The sequence below is a fragment of the Falco biarmicus genome, chromosome 2 (genome assembly GCF_023638135.1).
Source record: "Falco biarmicus isolate bFalBia1 chromosome 2, bFalBia1.pri, whole genome shotgun sequence".
NCBI classification, from domain to species: Eukaryota; Metazoa; Chordata; class Aves; order Falconiformes; family Falconidae; genus Falco; species Falco biarmicus.
In genome coordinates, this window is record NC_079289.1 from 33,722,788 (window position 1) to 33,743,079 (window position 20,292).

General features: G+C 36.0%; 1 protein-coding gene across 7 annotated transcripts in view; it reads right to left on the reverse strand.

Annotated features, from left to right (window-relative positions):
* Positions 1-755: 755 nt before the first annotated feature.
* AKAP11 (A-kinase anchoring protein 11) overlaps positions 756-20,292 on the reverse strand; it is a 46,300-nt gene continuing 26,763 nt past the window's right edge. For 4 of the 7 annotated variants that reach the window (XM_056327524.1, XM_056327529.1, XM_056327522.1 and 1 more), the window contains 6 exons: positions 19,061-19,165; positions 18,545-18,700; positions 13,237-13,320; positions 12,417-12,463; positions 9,825-9,985; positions 756-5,185 (listed from right to left, as the gene is read on the reverse strand). In XM_056327524.1, coding sequence (XP_056183499.1) covers positions 5,039-5,185; positions 9,825-9,985; positions 12,417-12,463; positions 13,237-13,320; positions 18,545-18,700; positions 19,061-19,165 — 700 coding nt within the window. In that variant the 3' untranslated portion in view covers positions 756-5,038. The remainder of the gene's footprint in view (positions 5,186-9,824; positions 9,986-12,416; positions 12,464-13,236; positions 13,321-18,544; positions 18,701-19,060; positions 19,166-20,292) is intronic. The other 3 variants (XM_056327526.1, XM_056327525.1, XM_056327527.1) reach the window with 3 other exon arrangements.

A 20,292-nucleotide genomic window follows, 5' to 3' on the forward strand; every position in this document is an offset into this window, starting at 1 on the left:
TTACTGGTTTAAAAGTAACTTCAGCACAAATTTCCTAATTCGTGAAATGAAACCCAGCTGAGATTAGCAGATTCACAAAATATACATCAAAAAATTTTAAGACAGCTGTTTGCAACAGCAGTACTTCTAAATCTTAGAAACCGTATCTGTGCACATCTCCGCTCAGCATTACTATTTTGGGGTACTTGACAATATGCTGTTTGGTAGATTTCAGAAGATACCAAAACACTTGAGGATTCTGAATAAGCCTATAAAACTTCATACAACATTTTCATTGTTATTCAAGCGTCTTTTTGCATTTGCCCAGAAGACTCTAAAGCTGGCTTTTACGCCGATTCCCCAAATACTGTACAACGTACCACAGACCAGTCCCAGTCCACACGGAAATATCAAGCCAACCGCCCTAACCTAGCTTCCAGGCAAGATGAGACTGAGGTACACTGGTCATTACATCCACTTGTGTTGATGTTAGACTGGATTTCTTGCCCAGTTTCTCCTTACAGAATCCATGCGACACTTCACGTAACCAGAACTATGGCTTTACCTTTCAACCAAAGACGGTAAAACAGCGTTCTCACATTCTTCCTGGGTACCAACTTAATTCTGTAAGAAGTATGCCATCTACTGATGCACTATTTACTATACCGTTCTTCAAGTGCCTTCACACAACCACTGACCAAGACCAAGCTTAGTTGTGTTAGCTGAAAAGAAAAATCATATTCCATGAATTTACAAGAAATGACAGTGCTCTTGAAGCCAGTGAAATGTTTTATTTTAAGCCACTGCTAAAACAAGGACAAACTTAGTGCAACCTGGAGTTCATAATCTGAAAATCGAATATAGTTAAATTACTAAAATGGCAAAACTCATCACCATTATACAGTACAAGACCTTCATATTCATTGAGTACAGTTACATAAACATTTATAGTTATTCAAACTGCTTTTGGTATACAATTGCATCACTAACCAGGCTGTGAATTACTGTAACACTGCACAAATAAGCGGCAGTTCCAGCAAATTATAATAAATTTTAGTATTAAATACTATTCAGACATTACAACAGAACAAAGGCCCTCTAAAACTACAACTCCAGCTATACAACAGGAATGTACAAAGATGGTATAAAATAAAGTGACTACAGTGGCTGGGCTCTGTACTTGCCCCTTCAGAGCTCAAGTACAGTAAATGCGCAACAGTAGTGGCTCTTGCTGAAAAGCCAACATTCTTACACTAAAATCATTCCTGAATCCTGTGTTTTTCTTTGCAAATCAACTGTGTAAAACTACAGGGTTTTGCGCTGGTGACAGTGTTTACTACTTACTGTGTTCCCATCTTCAACAAGATGTGGCTCTTTATAGACAAGGTCCCAGACAAAAGTTACATCAGAAAATGTAACATTTAAGATCTGATACCATTTTTGAGAGACCTAATTAGTCTCGGAATGTGGGTTGCTGGGTTTTGGGGTTTTGTTTGCTTTTTAAAAAGCTTACACAATCTTTTAAAACTCAAGAACAAAGATGCTATACAAATTGCATTCAAGTACATTGTCTTAGCTTACTTTTTCACATCCTTATTTTGAGACAGCAAGTCCTCTTCAATTTTAGCATATGGGTTTGAGTTTTGTTTGGTTTTTATTTTAAGGCTTTCTGCATACTTCTGTATTATTTATGCACCCTCTTCTGAATGTTTACATTTGTTTTAAATTACGGCCGCTTTTAATTGTTAATTTCTAGAGGAACTATTTTCAAAGTGCTTTTTCTAGAGAAACTTACAAAACATCTGAACACTTCCTTTTTCAGAACATCAAATGTATTCCTGAAGTGTTTGAGACAGGGCGTCCTCTGGAACAGTAACACCACTGGATGTATTTTCCTCAACTTAACAATTAAATTACCAAGTCAGGTTTCCCATACAGAAAAAAAGCTGGATGAAACAAACTCCACCTTACTGTGTTTGTTTATAAAGCAGAGTTGTCTGCTTTAAATGGACCAAAATGTGGCCTTTCATGTTTTTAACAGTTTTCATTTAGGCTTCTATATTTGCGGTCAGGAGTTTAAAATAAACTCAGTAATAGCACGATTTTAGACCAGCATTAGCAAAGAACAGCTTTCTCAATAATATGGCAGACAGCACCAGTTAGACACAGTCAAAGTAAGGTTTCCCAATTATTATTAAAATTATTAACTTATAATAATTTTGCCAGGCTAGTTAAATGCTTTTCCAATTCTGATACCCAAAGAGAAAAATCAAGTCAACCAGGAACAAATTTTAAAAAATTTGTATACAAAATGGGTTTGCTTTTTTGTTTAAGTAAAAATGAACATTCTTCTCATGTAAATTAGGAAACTATGCTACTTTCCCCAGAGGCCAATAAATTAATTTCTTCCTTAATATAACACCAATCAACAGTTATGTAATGTATTTGATCCAGTCTGAAAAGAAGATTCCATTTATAAAAATCATTTTTAGTGCAACTATTGTCCACTAACTTTTTGAATAGTTGTAATTAGTTGTAATAGTTGTAATAGTTGGGAATTGTGCAATCTTCTGCCTTTCTCCAGAAAAGTAATTAAAAAGAAAAAACACCTCAGCAACTTCATAAAATCCAACATACTGAATAATTCAGTTTAAAAATGGCTGTTCCTGGCATTTTGTTGGATTTTTTTCAAATGTACAGCTTTGTACATTTATAATGCCTTCAGTATCTTTCTCAGTTTTGTTTTGGACATGTACAGAAACATCATACTATTACTACTGTATCCTCATGTCTTCAAATTCCACTTGGTGAGAATTCAAGGGTCCAAACCCCAGAGCAAAATTCAGTCCTGAGGCACTGTTTTTAGTATTTTATTTTCTTGGCATTTCAATTTTATAGTAAATTTGTACAAGTACATTACTGTTGTGTTAAAGGGAATATGTTACAGAGAACGGTTTCAAATTTTTGTCTGGAACAATTTCAAAAGTCAACTTTTTTTAAAAAGAAAGGAGTATGCGGGGGTTGGAGAGAAAAAAAAATCTAGACAATTTTTGTACAACTCTTCAAAAATATTTGTTACTAGCCCCAACTTCCAAAGACAGGAATTAAGATAACTTACACACACACACACACACTTTGGGCTCTAGAGAAAAACGATTCCTGATGCTTGGCATTATATTACCTACGAAGAAAAGACCTTTTAATGGTTCTTGGTCTTCTTGTCACATGGCATATATAGATCTTTCAATCAGTGAAATCATGTATGAAGTGAGGTAATAATCTATGAGCATTACAGAATTTCAAGTTGGTGGTAAAAATTTACATTATGAATTCGTATTTGTGAGATCCTATACACATATAAATACACACGCGTATCTATGTGTGTATGCACATGTGTGAACGCACCTATGTGTGTATGCAAAAACATTAAAAATCCTCAACTCTGCCAGAAAGGTGAAATTTGCGAGATCCAGGGCAGAAATCCAGACAAATGAGGACTAGAGCAAACCAGATCTCTGTAAAAAGACCACCAAAATGGCTTAGTGAAACACAAAGACACTGCAAGGAGACTGCTCTTGAGTTTACCAGTCTGACACCTCATAGTAATTTAGGGTGTAGGGGAAATAGGAACTGTACATATGCCATTAAAATTCATTAATATATTTAGAGACTTTCTCTCTCCTTGTTTGGGATCAGAAACTTGTGCACCCTATCAACAGTGTATTTTTCTATGAAAAAGCTATTAAGATTCTTTTGTTCATCCAAAATAAATAAGACTCCACGATTTTCTTGCAAGTTATATGAGTTCTGAGGTGGCAACCTTGTAATTACCAGCACGTGCCTTTTTCTCTCAAAGAATGTATAAATAAACCCCAAAAAGCATTTTCAAATGACAGAATACATAAAGGTCCAAAGTCCTCTTCAGACACAAAGGCAAGTCAGCAGCACTGGTGAAAAATCTGATTAGACTGCTAAAAGACTTGATTAAAAGTGCCTTTAAAAAAATTCTGTGAAGGTAGTTAAGAAAAAAATGAAAAATCAATTTGAAAGAAATTTCCTCTTTATGTTTTAATTGGCTTTCTTTGCTAAATGCTTAAGTGCTCACTGAGTAACAAAATTCTCTTTATGACTGAAAAGAAAATTCATATATGAGGGCTAAGAAATAAAGAATTAGACTAGTCAAAAAGACAGCCAGAATCCTCAGAAGTATCTATCTGCTACTTTCAACATGTCTGTGTGAGAGACTAATACACAAATTCTTCAACACAGAATTGGCGTCATAGAAGTATCTGCATACAAAAAGCTTCAGTAAGAAATTTAGCAATTTAAACTCAACTGGCAAGCTTCAGGAAGCCTTGATGAAGAATTGTGTGTGAAATTATGCTCAGCTACCCACTCTGCTCTTCTACCAGAAGTTAGCAGCTCTATAGTAGTCAACAAAAGGGAACATATATTTGGACCTCGATTTCAGAGCAGACTCTCTCATCCTCACATAAAGTTAAACCTGATAAAGACGGCTATGAGGCCGGACTGTATTAAGGGGCCACTTTGGCAGGTCACAATTTTCTTCCTGGCAATGGTGCCCTTGGGCACATAACACCTGGCCAATGTCACTACTTTTCTCCATTGTCTGCTGCAAGGTATTCCAGAACAGATTTTTGCAGAATGTCAGTGCTCTTAGTCCCACTGTGAATACAGCACACACAAATGGGAAAAAGAGGCATCCTGGCACAGCAGGAATCATGAATAGCATGCCTGAGACTGTCCCTTCTGAACTACTATCATAGACAAGGGATTTTTTTCATAAATATTTCAACAGTCTGAACACAGCAGTAAGTACAAGTTATGCGTGGGTGGACAATACCAATCACAGACTGAATAAACATACCATGTGCACAGTATCACAAAGCACAGCACAGCTATTTTGACTTTCACCTCAAAGTCTTTTAAATGCTGACAACTGAACATTCATTAGTTGAATTTTACTTTACATATCTGTGTTCTTTCTATCGCCTTTCAAAAGAGGAATGAAGTGAAGAGTGTTGCATCTTTGGATTTTTCAGACATTTTCCAGAAGCCAACCAACCAAAGACTTATTTAGAGCTTGCTCTCCATCAGATGCCTTCTCTATCATTTCACAATATTTCAGCACTGCTTGCAAGAGATCTCCAACTTTCCAATCTCTTTCTCGCAGTCTTCTGGTAAGCTGAAGGGAAAACAGGGGAACACAAAATATTTTGACCGGCACATCCTGATTAACAGTTACAGAAGTTATTCTTGAAACATTAGCTCATAAGAGATCAGTTGTAATGAGTTAATCATTATTCCCACATGTACAAAAACAAAAACTTCTGCAAGAATCAGGCACTTTTCTTAAAGGCAGTTTTCACAAAATTTTCTTCTGGAGGGAGTAACATTTTCAAATGATGTGGTGCCACAGGTATGAGGACTGTGGTTCATCACGACTGCAGAAAACAGGAAATTCTGAACACAAGATTAAGACATCTGCCACCCCTCCCATGCCAATAATGCACATATAAAACAGACAAAACTCAGTCTTAATAAAAGGATGTGGATTTTCCTTTCACAACATATAGTGTGGTTTGAGTGGCACGGATGCCACCCTCAATGAAAACAGTCTTCAGAGTTGGGAAATTATAACATCTTGGGGAGGAGGAAAAGGTGAGGGTTAAATTAAACTACCACTTGGGAGCAGAGATCAGTGTAGCTAAAAACATATTTATTTTTTTTTAATCCAGGATCCAAGCACAAAAAAACCCCACCAAAACCCCCCAAATCTTCCTATGCCTATGTGTCAAGCTCAGCTATATGTGGAAGAAAGTCTACCCAAGACAAGGATGAATTTGCCAGTTTGCCTAGAAATAAAAAAAATCTTTTACTTTTAAAAAACCCAAACAAAACCCAGCACCAACACAAACTTTATGCTCTGTAGCTTTCTGGACAACTATCAATGCTGCATTTAGCAAACACAATTTAGAAACGCACCCTACTTATTCTTTGGAACTGTAGAAGTTTAATTGCCTTTTACAGTCCCTACCATGACATTCTATACATTAAGTTCAAAACAACCCATAAATGGAGTTCAGTGAAATATCTTCCACAACTACAAAATTAAAAATTCATAACGTTTCTTCTATGACACCTGTCAGATTGAAATACGAAATTCTTCTAAAAAATGAAGACAATCTCCACTTCTTCACCTAGGTGATATTCCAATTGCAACAAGGCAGGTGATGGAACTGACAGAAAGAATGTGGGCACAAAAACATATAAAACCATTAACTTCTTGAGCAAACAATTAACTTGAATGAACAAAAAAGATTCTGTCTAATTTTGAGTACAATATATCCTGAACACTGAAACTTTTCTCAGTGAAAAAAAGGTCTTGTCTACTTAAAGAGAGACTGAAATCTGTAGTTATTTCTATGAATTTTAAAACAGAGCACAGAACGTAAGAGTTTTATAGTCCACAACAGGCAATTTTGTAAATGGTGTTTGGTGGTTTATGAAAGAATAGACATTTTTCATATGCCAGAGGAAAGTCTGGCTAAGCTAATGTCCAAAGACCTACTTCAGCAAATACAGTATTAAACTCCTGTCCAAAAAGGAAGATACCACCATGGTAAGATGACAGAGTTGGCACCTTGCTTCACTAATCTTTCTATTTTAATTTAGAGTTCAAAGTTCAATCCCACTATTTCTTTAGCTGACTGTTCTGTTTCTTACTGTCAGACAATTGAAATACTGGAATTTACTCAAAACAGACACCAGGAATCCTAACACAGCTAGATAAAGTCTGATTAAAAATTGAACATGTGTTTTTTTAATCCAGGCACTTGCATATCCATGCTGTCAGGCTTCCCAAAGATGCCAAGAACTATCTATGCTAAGTTACTGGGTTTTTGTTCTAGCAACTGTTTGGTTTCATACATAGGCATTTAACGTCTTTCTGCCTTGCTAAGCATAACATCTATCCTTAAGTAAGAGTTCATACCCAGCTGCAGCATAATACCTTGCCTGGTACCCACACTAGGAGTATTTTTATCTTTTTACAGTCACATCGCATCAATGGCTCATTACCCTGCTGTGATCACTTAACACAAGCCGTTTCTCCCTTCCAGAACCCACCAACTGTTTACAGTGAAAATTACTGTTTTCAGTGTGATCTGAAGTCCAGGCTCAGCCCCCATGTAACGGAGGTAACTTACCGAAGTACCTATGAGATGATCAAAACCCCACAGCTGGCGAGAGATCAGCGTACAGAGGTCAGTTTAATTTTCTGCTGGGCTGCAATGCCCTCTGGAGGTGCTTGTCTGGCTTTACAAGTGACAGAACAGTGACATTTCTAATTTAAGACCCTCAGTTTGGGTCAGAGATCATTCCAACGGGGAAATGGCATGGAATAAAAAGGAGGTAATCTTTTCCTGCCCTCTGGGGGGTAAACAGGATTTCAATTCATTTTAACATAACTGCATCTGGAGAACTAAAAATTAATTTATAAAACTAAGTGAATCAATTAACTATTGTAACATTTTCAGGACTGCATGAGTACTGCCTGCCTGAAGGTCTTGTTTCATCTTTAGGTGTCAACTCAGTACCAACTTATGACTGAAGTGTCAAGTAGAAAAATATTGTAATTTTTTAGGAGTGCATACATAATAGACACTGCTATTTTCCAGAGTGCTCTTCTCAGTATATTCTCTTATTAAGGTAGCTAGAGTGGTGGTCAGACACACAGCCAGCTAGTAACACCTTTCCTGTGTGTCTTCAGGCATTGGCTCAAACAGTAGCATCAAAACTTTGCAATCTACTAAGTCAGAGCTTGCAGAAGAATGAGAGACTTGAGGGCAGAAAAAGAAGCACCTGCCAACTGTTTTTTGTCTTCCGTGTTATGCTGCAGTGTAAGACACAGGTCTCTCTCTCATATAGACACACAAAGGAGATTGCTATTAACACTTGTAGGTCCTATTACCATTCTGCACAAGTATCTGCAACATGGCACTTCACATACGACAATCATGAAATAGATGGATAGATCTTCAAAAAATGGCAAAAACTCACAAGGTCAGAATGATTGTAGTCACTAAACCCAACTAATCCAAATCAAAACAACTTCAGAGAATGCTGGGCCAGGCACGTGTGAACAGAAAAAGTGAGTATTTTCTTCTTCATGTTAAGACATGTATAAACCATAACAGGGAAGGAACATATAAATACAAGGATTAAACTCAACACTTTCAAAAAAAAAAACCAGGAAGGGAGAAAAGTATTGTCAAACTGCCTTCTAGTTTATGTAAGCATGAAGTCACTCTAAGTGTCCGAACTAACATACAGCAAAGCATATCTCTGAAACAATTCTAAATGAAACATACCAAGCTCCAGAAAAGGAGCACAGGGGATGTATTTCAACTTGCCAAAAAAACCACTTCCCAATTTTCTGGTTTATTTTAAATAAGAATGCAAGACTTCCTACTCTTGAGATCAAATACATATACCACACAATTACATAGACAAACAGAAAACAGAACTAGCATTCCTCTTCTGCGCTAGAAAGGGAGAAGCCACTCTTCGAAGAACTCAGCCCAGGTACAACCTGAACTGACCTCTAGGCACCTTTCATGCTCTTAATTCAAGTCTACAGTAACTAAGCACCATAGGTGTGTACATTTGTCTAAGTTTGGGAGTTTATTTGGTCATGCTGGCCTCTGCTTACCAGCCACTCTCCTTTTCTCCCAAAATGATGATTTGAGCTTTGGAAAGCACCAAGTTGAAGATTCATTGCTAAATTTTGAAACACAAAGCAAGCTTCTCCTTCCTTAATGTACTGATATGCACATTAAGTAGTTTTTATCAAGATCTTAATTATTAAAAACATACTAATGGCATCACATTAACACTTTTTCATGTTACCAGGTTACAAAATAAAAATTTTGGTAATCCATCATTCCTATTGACCTTATCATTAGAGACAATGCCTATAAAACTGTTAAGTTAGCCTTTCAGTAGCCAGGTAATGTTAAAATAATCCCTGGTAGAAGATTAAAAAAAGAAGGTCAAATGTAATAAATGCCACATTATCATGTGCAGTTTTGTGTGTAGCCACAAAAGAAAAATTTTAGTGATTTTATAGGAATAAGAAGTTTCTCTATGTTTGTGATGGAAATACTCAGGCCAGTACACATACCAAAATTTTGACCCTTTCCTAAGAAACACAAATTGCTAAAGCCTCATTGTTTAAACTTCCGCCTTCTATTTGTTCATATATTAAAACTGATCTATAAAACCACAATAAAGGCACCTAAAAATGAAACAATCTTAATGACCCTTCTTCCTTTGATTGCCGTTGCTTACAGAATAAAAATATACTTAATATTAATTAGAATCTAAACTTCCTTCTGATAAGAAAATGAGCATTTGCCAGCAAAGAAACCTGAGGCAGAACACATTAAGTTAGAAATTAATTTGCACGACCAAATTCTCAGATTCAATTTAAAGACAATCAAATACTAAGAAAAAATGCTTGAAAAAACAAAACTTCACTAAACAAAAATGCTGTAATTGTATCCTCTTTAGAGAAAAACAAGGAAAACAACTTGTGAAACAAGTTAACTCAGCTTTGATTAATACTGGTTTATGCAAGATATAAGCACATGCTGAACAGGCTGTTTCACTTTGACCTCTCAGGATTTAAATAATTATTTTCAACAGTGAATACTCATTACTGCTGAGTGGCAAATAAAACAGTAGCAGCTGCTGTATCAACGCAAATGGAAATCAAGCAAATCCTTCCCCTTCCCCCCAACCCATCAAACCCAAATACTTACAAAGACGAAGTCCCTTGTAACGCTGTCATGAAAGTAAAGTTCAGACACCTCTGTTTCAGAAGCCGCCAGCCACTGAAGAGTTGCTCTGAGCTGGGGGTCCACTAGATTTGGTTCCAGATCAATGTTCACTATTGCTAAAGTCTTTCGTATTTGCTCCAAACCTAGTATTAAAAAAAAACACAATCAAATCTATAGCTTCAAATTATTTCAAAAAAATCTCTGTAGTTCACTGTTGAGACTATGTTGTCTTAATAACCTCAGTTTAGTACACACAGATAATATGAAAGGAAAAAATCATGCTGGTCTGAAGTGTTTCTGTACTTTCACATAAGGAAGTACTGTTTACCCCATTTACAATTATATACAAACACAGCTGAGTATTAAGACACCTAAACTTTAATGTATATTCCAAATTACAAGGAATTTAACACAGCCTTTCATAATTTGAACAGCAATGGCTCTCACGTTGTCCATCAGTCGTTTCTGTTTCCAACTGCTATTTTTTGGTGTACTTCATGTACTAAATTTTAAAAAAAGTCTGTATTTCAGAATTCTTTCCTGTAAAGGCAGACTGATCAGACTGCCTCTGAGTTTTTTCAAAACAGTGCTGTTTTTACTAGTCCTACCCAATTTTTCAACACTTCCTTTACAGCATGATTTCAAAAAATTAACACATTCTTAAAAAAGCAATTGCATTAGTAACACAGAGAAAATACAGTATTGTCATCTTCTATTCCCACACTGAATTTCTGTATCCAGCTATCACAGTAATCCTTTTTCACACTCTCAGAACCAACTAAGCATATGTGTAGTACTCTCCAAGTTCTTCTTGAAGTCTCTACTTCCAGGCTATCAGAGTTGACTCTCTAGAAACAAGGAATATATTTGCAATAAAAACATATGTTCATGTGCAATTTACCTCAATCTCACTACTCCTTCAATCAAGCTTATGAAAATTGAGGTACATAAGGTATTCGTTCCCAATTGGCAAAATTAAGCAAGGTGAAATTGATTCTCCCAGAAGGTAAAAGAGAGAGAAAATTTAATTAGCAGAACTGTCAATGTAAGCGTGCTTTTGGTAGATAACAGAGTATTTGTCTAGGAGTCCCAAAATCTAGAATCTTTATAGGAGAAAGTACTAATCATAAAAAAATTATGACACTTAGTGGATGGAAAGCATTGTGGTAATCTATCGCTGGGAAGTTTTGACCTATTTTTTAGTTCTACAAACAAGATGTATGTTTGGTAATAACAAGGCTTTGTTTCAAATTCCTTGGTGAATAAGGTGCAGTCAGCTTAGAAAAAGCCACACATTTCTAGGTATGACATAACAAAACTTCCAGATGTTCAAGAACAGATACGAAGGTTTTCTGTCTGGAATACTACTTAAATGGTCCTACAATGAAAGCAACAGAAAGAGTCTTTTCAGAACAATAGTGAAATGGTAAAGAAATTAAACTGGGAAAACGTCACTAGAAAATCCTTAATATAGCATAAAGCAGTCTGTTGCTCTCCAGTTGACACCTAAATTGTGTAAAGAAATAAAGCCAAGCACTATTTTAATCAAGCCATTTGAATATTTGAGATGCTGGAAAGAAAGCAATGGTATATTGATAACCTAGATAAAACCTATACACAGCAGAAAATATTATCATTATTCTGAGGAAAAAAAACTCAATAATTTAGTTCAGTTTTATTGACTGATAACCTTTCAGTCAGATCTGATTAAAAAAAAAAAAAAAAAAAAAAAAAAGAGATGTGGTTCATGTCTATATATGTTTCCAGGAACTTAAGTGATTACCTTAAGCTAAACACACCTATTTCTGCTTACATCAAGACTATTTGAAGATGTGCAACATGGCTGAATATCTTCCGTAAGCAGGTAGCAGGAATTTCCTGAAATGCTTATTTCATCCTCAGAATGTACCCAACATAAAGACAAGCTCTGTTACAACCTTCTGTAACATCAGCTCATCTTTAAATAAGCCTCATACGCTGTATAGTCAGGCTGTTCTCATTTGAGTTAACAACCTCTGGCACTTCAGTCAGACTGGAACCAGTGCAGAGATCATCTACGAACCAGAGAGCGGTAACATAAGTCTGGATAGACCCTATTTCATATTTCACTAAGAAGAGAGAGTTTATAGCAAATGCATTGAATCCAAGTTTTTTCATTATGTCTCATGACTTCCCTTCCCAAGGTTAATATGGTCAGTTTGAATAAATTCTTCAGTATCTCAACCATTGCCATGCAGATGGCTCCTTATCAAATATTTTACAAAGAAGTCATTCTATGCATATAAATTTACGCATTCAACAAGCTGATCAAAGTTCACTACCATACATTATTAAGTACATGCATAAGCATCAGACTACCATTTCCCAAAGGCTGTAAACTTCAGAGCATTAAGAGCTGTATGTAGGGTAATAATCTAAGAATATATTCTGACACTTGACCCACATGCATTATGATGAACAGGGATAACTGGGTTGTCACCTTGTTTTGCAGACTACAGAAGCAAAGAATTAACAAAGTAATTAATATAGAGTGCACAGGTCAAGAACAGCAATATATGCTGGATATGACATTACCTTCTACAGCATCCTTGGAGTCTTCATCTTTATCTTCTGTTCCATCACTGTATTTTAAAAACAAAACAAAAATATTAATATAATCCAATATATGCACAATAAACGTAGTCAATCCTAAGACTGTAATGAAGGTTAAAGGACAGGAAGACCATAAAAGAATTCAGATGTGATCATGGAAAGAAGCTTTGCTTCTCACACCATTTCATGTTGGAAATATTTATCATCAACCTCACAAGATTTGCTCTTAGGGAAAGAAGGGAGAAGACAAAAACAAAAGAAGGCTGTTAAAAAGGACTGAAATATGAAGATTTTTTAAACTAAGAAGAAAACTTTTATTTTAATTAAGGAGGTCAGTTTAGTTTTGCTTCACACGGGAAAAGGTTGAGTCATCTTATGTCACTGGTATGAACAGCTATAGGTTATTCAAAGCTGTAGGTCATAAGTGTTCTATAAAAGTCAACTACCAAGCAATTTTGAAAGTTTCCACAAGCTAAAGGAAATAACAGAAATCCTGTAGGAAGCAAGCTCTAGTTTGCATGAAAAAGTAAATCTAAAGACTCTTAGAACTGCAAGCAAGAACATGCACAAAAGGGACCTTTCATTTTGCAAGCAGAACACATTCATCAGTTCAGCAGAGCACAGCAAAATTTAACCATTCAGTATGGATTAATTAATGAAAAAATCATATTGTGATTAAGTGAGAAGAGTGTGAATAATGTATCAGCATAAAAAATGCACCATAATTTTATTTTCCAAAATGATGATTTCATGCATTAATTATGAGGAACCCATCTGGTTTATATGTCTCAACTGAACCAACCTGTCTGATGTTGGAAAGGATAAATTCTCCTCATACATATCCCCTTCTAAACCAAGACTGCTCCAGCTACTGCTGTTACCATTACTGCCAGAAGAAGAAGAGAACACAGCTGAACTAGAAAAGAACAATAGCTCAAACTAGAACCTTCATTTTCCTTAGAGCTGTTTTGTCAAGACATTTAATACAAGAGCACTGAAACTTCCTAGACAGGTTTGCTGGAACAGAGTACAAACATGATTGTCAGTGCTATTCAGAGCAGCAATGTCCACAATAATGCAAACTGCTAAGTGTCAGCACCCAGGTGGAAGTATAACTTGTACTCATTAGTTTTCTAGATCAGCGCTAGCCGTAGGTCTGTCCTCAGGTCTAAGCACATTGCTCACTATTTATACAAGCTCAACAATTTCAATATGATTACTAAGAGCAATATGGATTACAACTGTAGTATTTACTTAAGGACTAGCTAAGAGTTCATAAAATTACACATTGTGAAGACAACTGCGTAAAATCCCTCCAATTCATTCTAAAAATCCAGTAATGATCTCCATCAGCCTCATGAGAACGAATCCTTAGAGCAAATACAAAATATTGTTTTTATAAAGTAATTCTGAATACTGTCCTACAAGCTGATCTTTTAAAAACAGGGGAGTTTATAGATCAGTGAAAAAAATACTAAAAATATTGATTACTTCCCTCACAGTTCATAAACATACTGCATTTATTCCATGACCACATTCAAGTCAAAGTGAAGAACTGAAAAAATGGAGCACATCCTTACGCTAGTACCTTTTAGGCATTATAATTAGCAGAGTTTGTTAAACCCATGCTTATGTACAACATTGAGCTATTCGTATGACTAAATCTCTGTTCCCCAACTTCATACCTCCCCCAGAGCACGTCTGGAAGCCTTCCAAGTACAGTATTTCAAGAAAACCAGCATTCTTTGAGAAAGCTAAATTGTCTACTATAGATGGTGTAACAATCCATGAAATAACTCCAGAGAACAACTGCTGCAAGAAGATGCTTTCTTCACCTAAGTTGTGCGAACTGTTAACGCTCTTCTTTTCCACTTATTCCACTCAAGGCAAACAATAAAATTTAAAACCACAAATGGTGGAAGCATTTCAAGAGACAGACACTGATCTGTTTCAAGAGTCTGCCAGTAACAGTATCACCTATCAGTGTCCTTTGCTTTCCAATACACCTGCTTGGATCCCAAGTTTAAAACAGTAACAGTAGGTTAGCAAGCCTGCAATATGAACACAGCCTAACTGGAAGAAAAAAATAAAAAGTTGCAGGTCCTTCATTCACCACACTGTTGCTTATTTAGACTACATATGCAAAGAACAGTCGCTTTCCTAATTATGCTAAAAAGACAAAAGAAAATTAAAGAGGAGAACCTTTCAAAGAAACCAACTTGATTTCACAGAGAATGCAAACATAGTCTTAGGAACATTTCTCAAGTTACTGTGTGAGACTATCACAGTATGTATGAAGCATTAAATTTGCTTTGAATTACACATATAGAAAAGATTTAATATAGCCTATTGATACTAATACTTTGCACTTAAACAGCCTCTTTCACTTAAAGTTATAGATGGATAACATAAGTGGAAGTAAAAGCTGCCCCAGTTCTTGGACTAAAGGAAACAGTATTTGCAATTTAACAGAATGGCCTCATGCATACTACTATTCTGATTTGGTAAGAAATTAATATATTTTACAGATGTCAAACGTGGTCTGAAATAACCATATATATATTGAACCATATGATTACAATGCATAACAATCTATGAAACACTTTTCATAATGTGACTTTTGTTTTAAGATGCCAAATTAACGGTCTTGAAAATAAAGTCCTGCAACCACAGAACAAAAAATGAACAAAGGCATTATAATGCCTCTATAATGCTTCATGCAGCTGCTCCACATGAACCAGCAGAAGAATTACAAGAAAAGCTTTCAGCTTTTAAGTATACACTGTACCTATGGGAACTATAACTCAGATCATCTGCTTTGAGATTCTGCATTATGTACATAAAGTCAAAGGCAAGAAGCTTCTGCTCTGAATAATAAACTAACCTGGATACTCTGATTCATCCCCTGGAAAAGCCTATGTCCATGCTTATACCTATATATTAACTATAGAGAAAACTTAAGATTATTTCATTTCTAAATTTAAATTGTTAACATTAGGCACACAAGGCAGAAGATACAAGCATTCACCTGCATAACTCTGCAAAGTCCACTAAAAAAACTTGAACCTTTTCCATTCAAATGGAACGAAAGACCACACTTTGATAATTCTTTCCAAGTTGTCTTGCTCCCTTGTTTACACATAGTTTAATCCTTTGAGAAGTAATGAAGTACTATTTTCATACTGATCTGAGATGCAGAGGGCACGTACCATTTCAACAGAGCTACTACAAAAAAAAGTCTCTTTTTTTTTTTTTTTTTTTCCCCTGAAGTGAAGCAAAGCAAGGTACATTGAACTGGATGGCTGTAGCTTGTATTGTTGTTTTCTGGTGACTGTGATCCTGTGTTCCAAAACAATTTTAACTACCATTAATAGAATCTCTAGGTTTACTCTTACGAAAACAATTTCCAAAATGTCAGCTGAAGGAGTCTCAAGTACCACTATCCACTGAATAATGCAGACAGCCTGGAAAATACCGGGGAAAGGGAGAGGTCCTCCCTCACCAAGTGAAACTCGCTTTACGCTCACTATGCCACTTAATTATATCGTACTAGCACTACAAACAAATTGGTCTGATGATATCTAGTACCTCAAAGATGGTACAAGCAAGACTGCTGACAGACGCTTAGACACAAGAAAGCCACTTACATTAAGAAATAGCTGCCAGGGGAGCATGCTACCTGATAGTGCACTTAAATGCTTCTGACTGACATGGTTTACATATAACCAGCATGGTGTTTTTTCAAACAGATGGCCCTAACTATAAGAAGGAAAAAAAAAAAAAACCACACCAAAACCCAACAAATCCAAAAAACAACAAAACCCAAAACTTTCAGCTGTTGCACCTGTATAAAAGAATGTTGCTCTATGACCGAATGGCATTTTCCTATTTAACAGAACAGTTTCTGTTAAAAAAAGGAAATAAAAGCAATAAATCATCATCATTGTCATGCAGGTTTTTATTTCCTTAGAAGATGCTAGCACTGTTCCACACATGGTTGTGCTGGTTTCGTTGGGATAGAGTTAATTTTCTTCAGAGCAGCTACTATAAGGCTATGCTTTGGATATAAGGCTAGAAACTGTTGATAATACAGAGATGTTTTTGTTATTGCTGAGCAGTTCTTACACACAGTCGAGGCCTTTTCTGCTTCTCACACCACACCACCAGCGAGTAGGCTGGGGGAGGACAGGACTTTGGGAGAAGACACAGCCAGGACAGCTCAACCCAGCTGACCCAAGGGATACACCATACCATATGATGTCATGCTCAGCAAATAAGCTGGAGGAAGAAGGAGGTTGGGGGGGATGTTTGGAGTTTTGGCATTTTGTCTTCCCAAGTAACCATCATACATGATGGCGCCCTGCTTTCCTGGAGATGGCTGAATACCTGCCTGCTGATGGGAAGTGGTGAATGAATTCCTTATTTTGCTTTGCTTGTGTGCACAGCTTTTGCTTTACCTAACTGCCTTTATCTCAAACTACAAGCTTTCTCACTTTTCTGATTCTCTCCCCCATCTTGCCATGGGGGGAGTGAGTGAACTGAATCTTTTTTTGTTACAGAGGGTTCCCCTCCCCCCCCCAATCTTTTTACTCAGAGCAATAAGCCCAGATCCTGTCACTTCCACCTGCTAAACCACAGAAACACAAACACATCTGCTGTTACTAATCCACATACAGTTTTGTAAAAGTAGCTGATTAATTTGTGCATGCCAGTTTCTTCTGCCAACACCTTGCTATTCCAATTATGCTTCCCCTTCTTTGAGTAAAATGCTGATTTACGTCATTCCTCCTCTAATGAGCCACAAATTTTCTTGCAAGTTATAAAAATTACCTTTTTTCATTTAAATCTACTGGGGATGGCAAACAAACAACAAAATACAATATGCAAACTACAGGTCCTGCAATTTTTTTATACTTTTCTTATCCCAGCACCAACTAACCTATAATTTATTCGCTATTTTTAACTGTCAATATGCTGAATATTCTTCCTTATACTGTAAATTTCATCATGTAAATCTAACTCACTTTCACTCACTCAACAGATCATGTTTTATTAAAACAGCTTTAAGGCAATGTATTCTCTTACAAAATTATTCAGTTGTATAAGTGATAAATTATAGTAGTAGTTTAATTAAAGTATTTATTGAAGCAAAACATGAACAATAGTCTAGACATTTAAGAGAGCACTTTGGTACCAAATAACTTATTTGTACATCACATAATGAAGCAAATCTCCTATATTTTCTTTAATCTCAGGGATGTTGGAAGTGCTAACTAAAAAGAAAAAACCTCTCCCCCATTTCTGCTGTTCTTCAACAGAAATGCTGAACTTTCTACAGTAGCATATGTGGTGTATCAATCATAAAAAATATACGTTTACTCATTCCTCATATAGCCTTTATATAGAAGCTCGGGCCACAATTCTCAATATAATTTTCCCATTTTCTGCAACAGGCAGAGATGTTGTAGATTTTTTAAATCCCCATTCTAATCTTTGTTAGTTATCAGTCAGCCATGGGAAGTGTAGTGAGAAGCTCTGTGGAAAAAATTACTACTCTAAACAGGTAAGTTCCAAAATCACATACCTTTAAGCTTGTGGTTAGTAGTACACAAATACTCCATCAGTATCAGTTAGAACAGCTTACAAATTCAAGTCACAAAAAAAAAGACAAATAGAGCTGTTAAAGCTCCTTCTGCAAATTAAGCTCTTATTACTTCTTTTCAAGAATAGATGAATTTACATAAAATACATTCTCAGTGATTAAGTTTTAATATTTCAGAGCAGAACTTATAAACAGTACTTTCAAGTTGTATTTTACACATGGTGGTTGTTTTTAACACACCTGGATCTTTTGTTAATACTTATATATGTACAGTTTCACTTGATGTGACTCCCTGACATCGATGCCAATTCATACTCCCTATTTTACAGTGTACAATATGAACATTTGTGGGCAACAACATTTTGTAAGAAAACAAACAGAGCCATTTTTAATGAAAAAGTCATTGTGTGTTGAGAACAAGATAATCTCTTCTCCCCAGCCCCCAGGAGAAAACCACTTGATGACACGTTAATTGATCTCATAACTATCCCAACATGTTTATAGTTACCTGTCACTGAGGTGAAGAAAACTGCTGCTCTCATCAGGATGTTCATCTTCAAAACTTAGATTGGACCAACTCCCAGTGCTATCATCACCAATACTAAGACTCATTTGCTGGCTAACAATAGATTCAACAGAGTGAAATCCTTCTCTTCCAACAGAGCTAAACAAAAATTTAAGACAAAAACATCACTGCATTTCACGCTGATCTGTGTTAGTTCATTTACAGCAATTTAACCATTTCAAAGATACAAAATTCCAGGGGAAAAGGAAAAGGGGTGGGGCAGGGGGGGATCCATTCATTTGTACCCTGTTCCCAACACAAGAAATGGAGCAACCAAATTAATCTGAAATTTCAACAGGTTTAGGTCAGGGATTCCTATTTGGACTTCTTTTACTAGAAGACAAAGGGAACGGCATGAATAATTCCCTCATTTGGAAGATTATTTGCTATAAAGCATAGAAGGCATTGCAGCTTCACAGACTGTATATCAAAGGTACACTTTTGAAGCAGAAAACTTACCATTTCTGAACTTGTTCCCCATAGGACAGTTTGGCTATTTTCCCCTGACTGCTTTCAGTACAATCAGCTAGGTGGTCTGCTATCGTAGGCATGCTTAAATACACGCTGGTGTTAAAAACATTAGGATTCAAATTTTTAAAAAGGTCTTTGTGTAGATAAAAGATTTCTCTTCCTGCTTCAAGAAAGTGTAGCAACACATGACTTGTGCAGAATTTTTCCCTCAGGAAACAAATTTAGATTTTTTTTATCCAAAAAACAAGCAACAATCAGGCAATGATGCTCAGTAGAAGGCACTCTTTAGAAGACATTTCGAAAGATCCAGTTTGGTAACTTTAAAGAAGTATGAACTCCTTATAAAAAAAGTTACAATGTCAGAACATGCAGTTATGAAGTAACCATCAGGGGCAAACTCTCATTACCTACATACAGGTGAAGTGGTAGAAAGTTCAAGAAAAATGGTCATCCTACTACCACCACAGAAAGCAGCCACTGTAACATTCACTATTTCCAAAGCCAACCGTAACCCACATTCCTGCTAACACTTTGCTCCAGTGAGCAAGGGTTTGTGCAAATACGTAGCTTGAATTGGAACCCCTCTGGGCAATACAAAGGTGATTTTTTCCTCATTTTTATTTACAGTTATACCAGCACTAGCAGCAGTTCTATTCACCATATAAGGGAGATTCTCAAGAAACATGTGCGTTATATACCATACATTAGATGACAATGTTAAAAACATTTATAAATTTTTTCATAGTAAAACCATAATATTGCTTCCTTATCACAGATATAAACATTATCTCTTTGAACCCTGCATTTTGTCATATTCTAACTAGAATTTTTAAATAATATCTTTAAGTGGTTTAAAGTGTCATCTTTGATACTGTAGGTATAGAAAAACAACATCACATTATTTTTTTTGTCACACAGTGAGTAATGGCTTAATCCTGTCGTGCAGAGAGCCACAATATACATCTCATGAACACTTTTATGCTACTAGTATGTATGTATTTCATATCAAACCTTGAAAAACTTAGTTCGGTCCTACTGTGGCCTTTAGCCGCTGAATATATAAAAATCAGGTTTATTATTCATCATGATGTCTCTCTAGAAACCAGGAAAAGAAACCTGTAGATAGTGTGAGGAATACCCACACAAAAAAAAAGCAGGAAAATAAATATTACTATAAACTGGAAAAAAACCAACAAAACATGGTAAAGATTGCTCTCAGA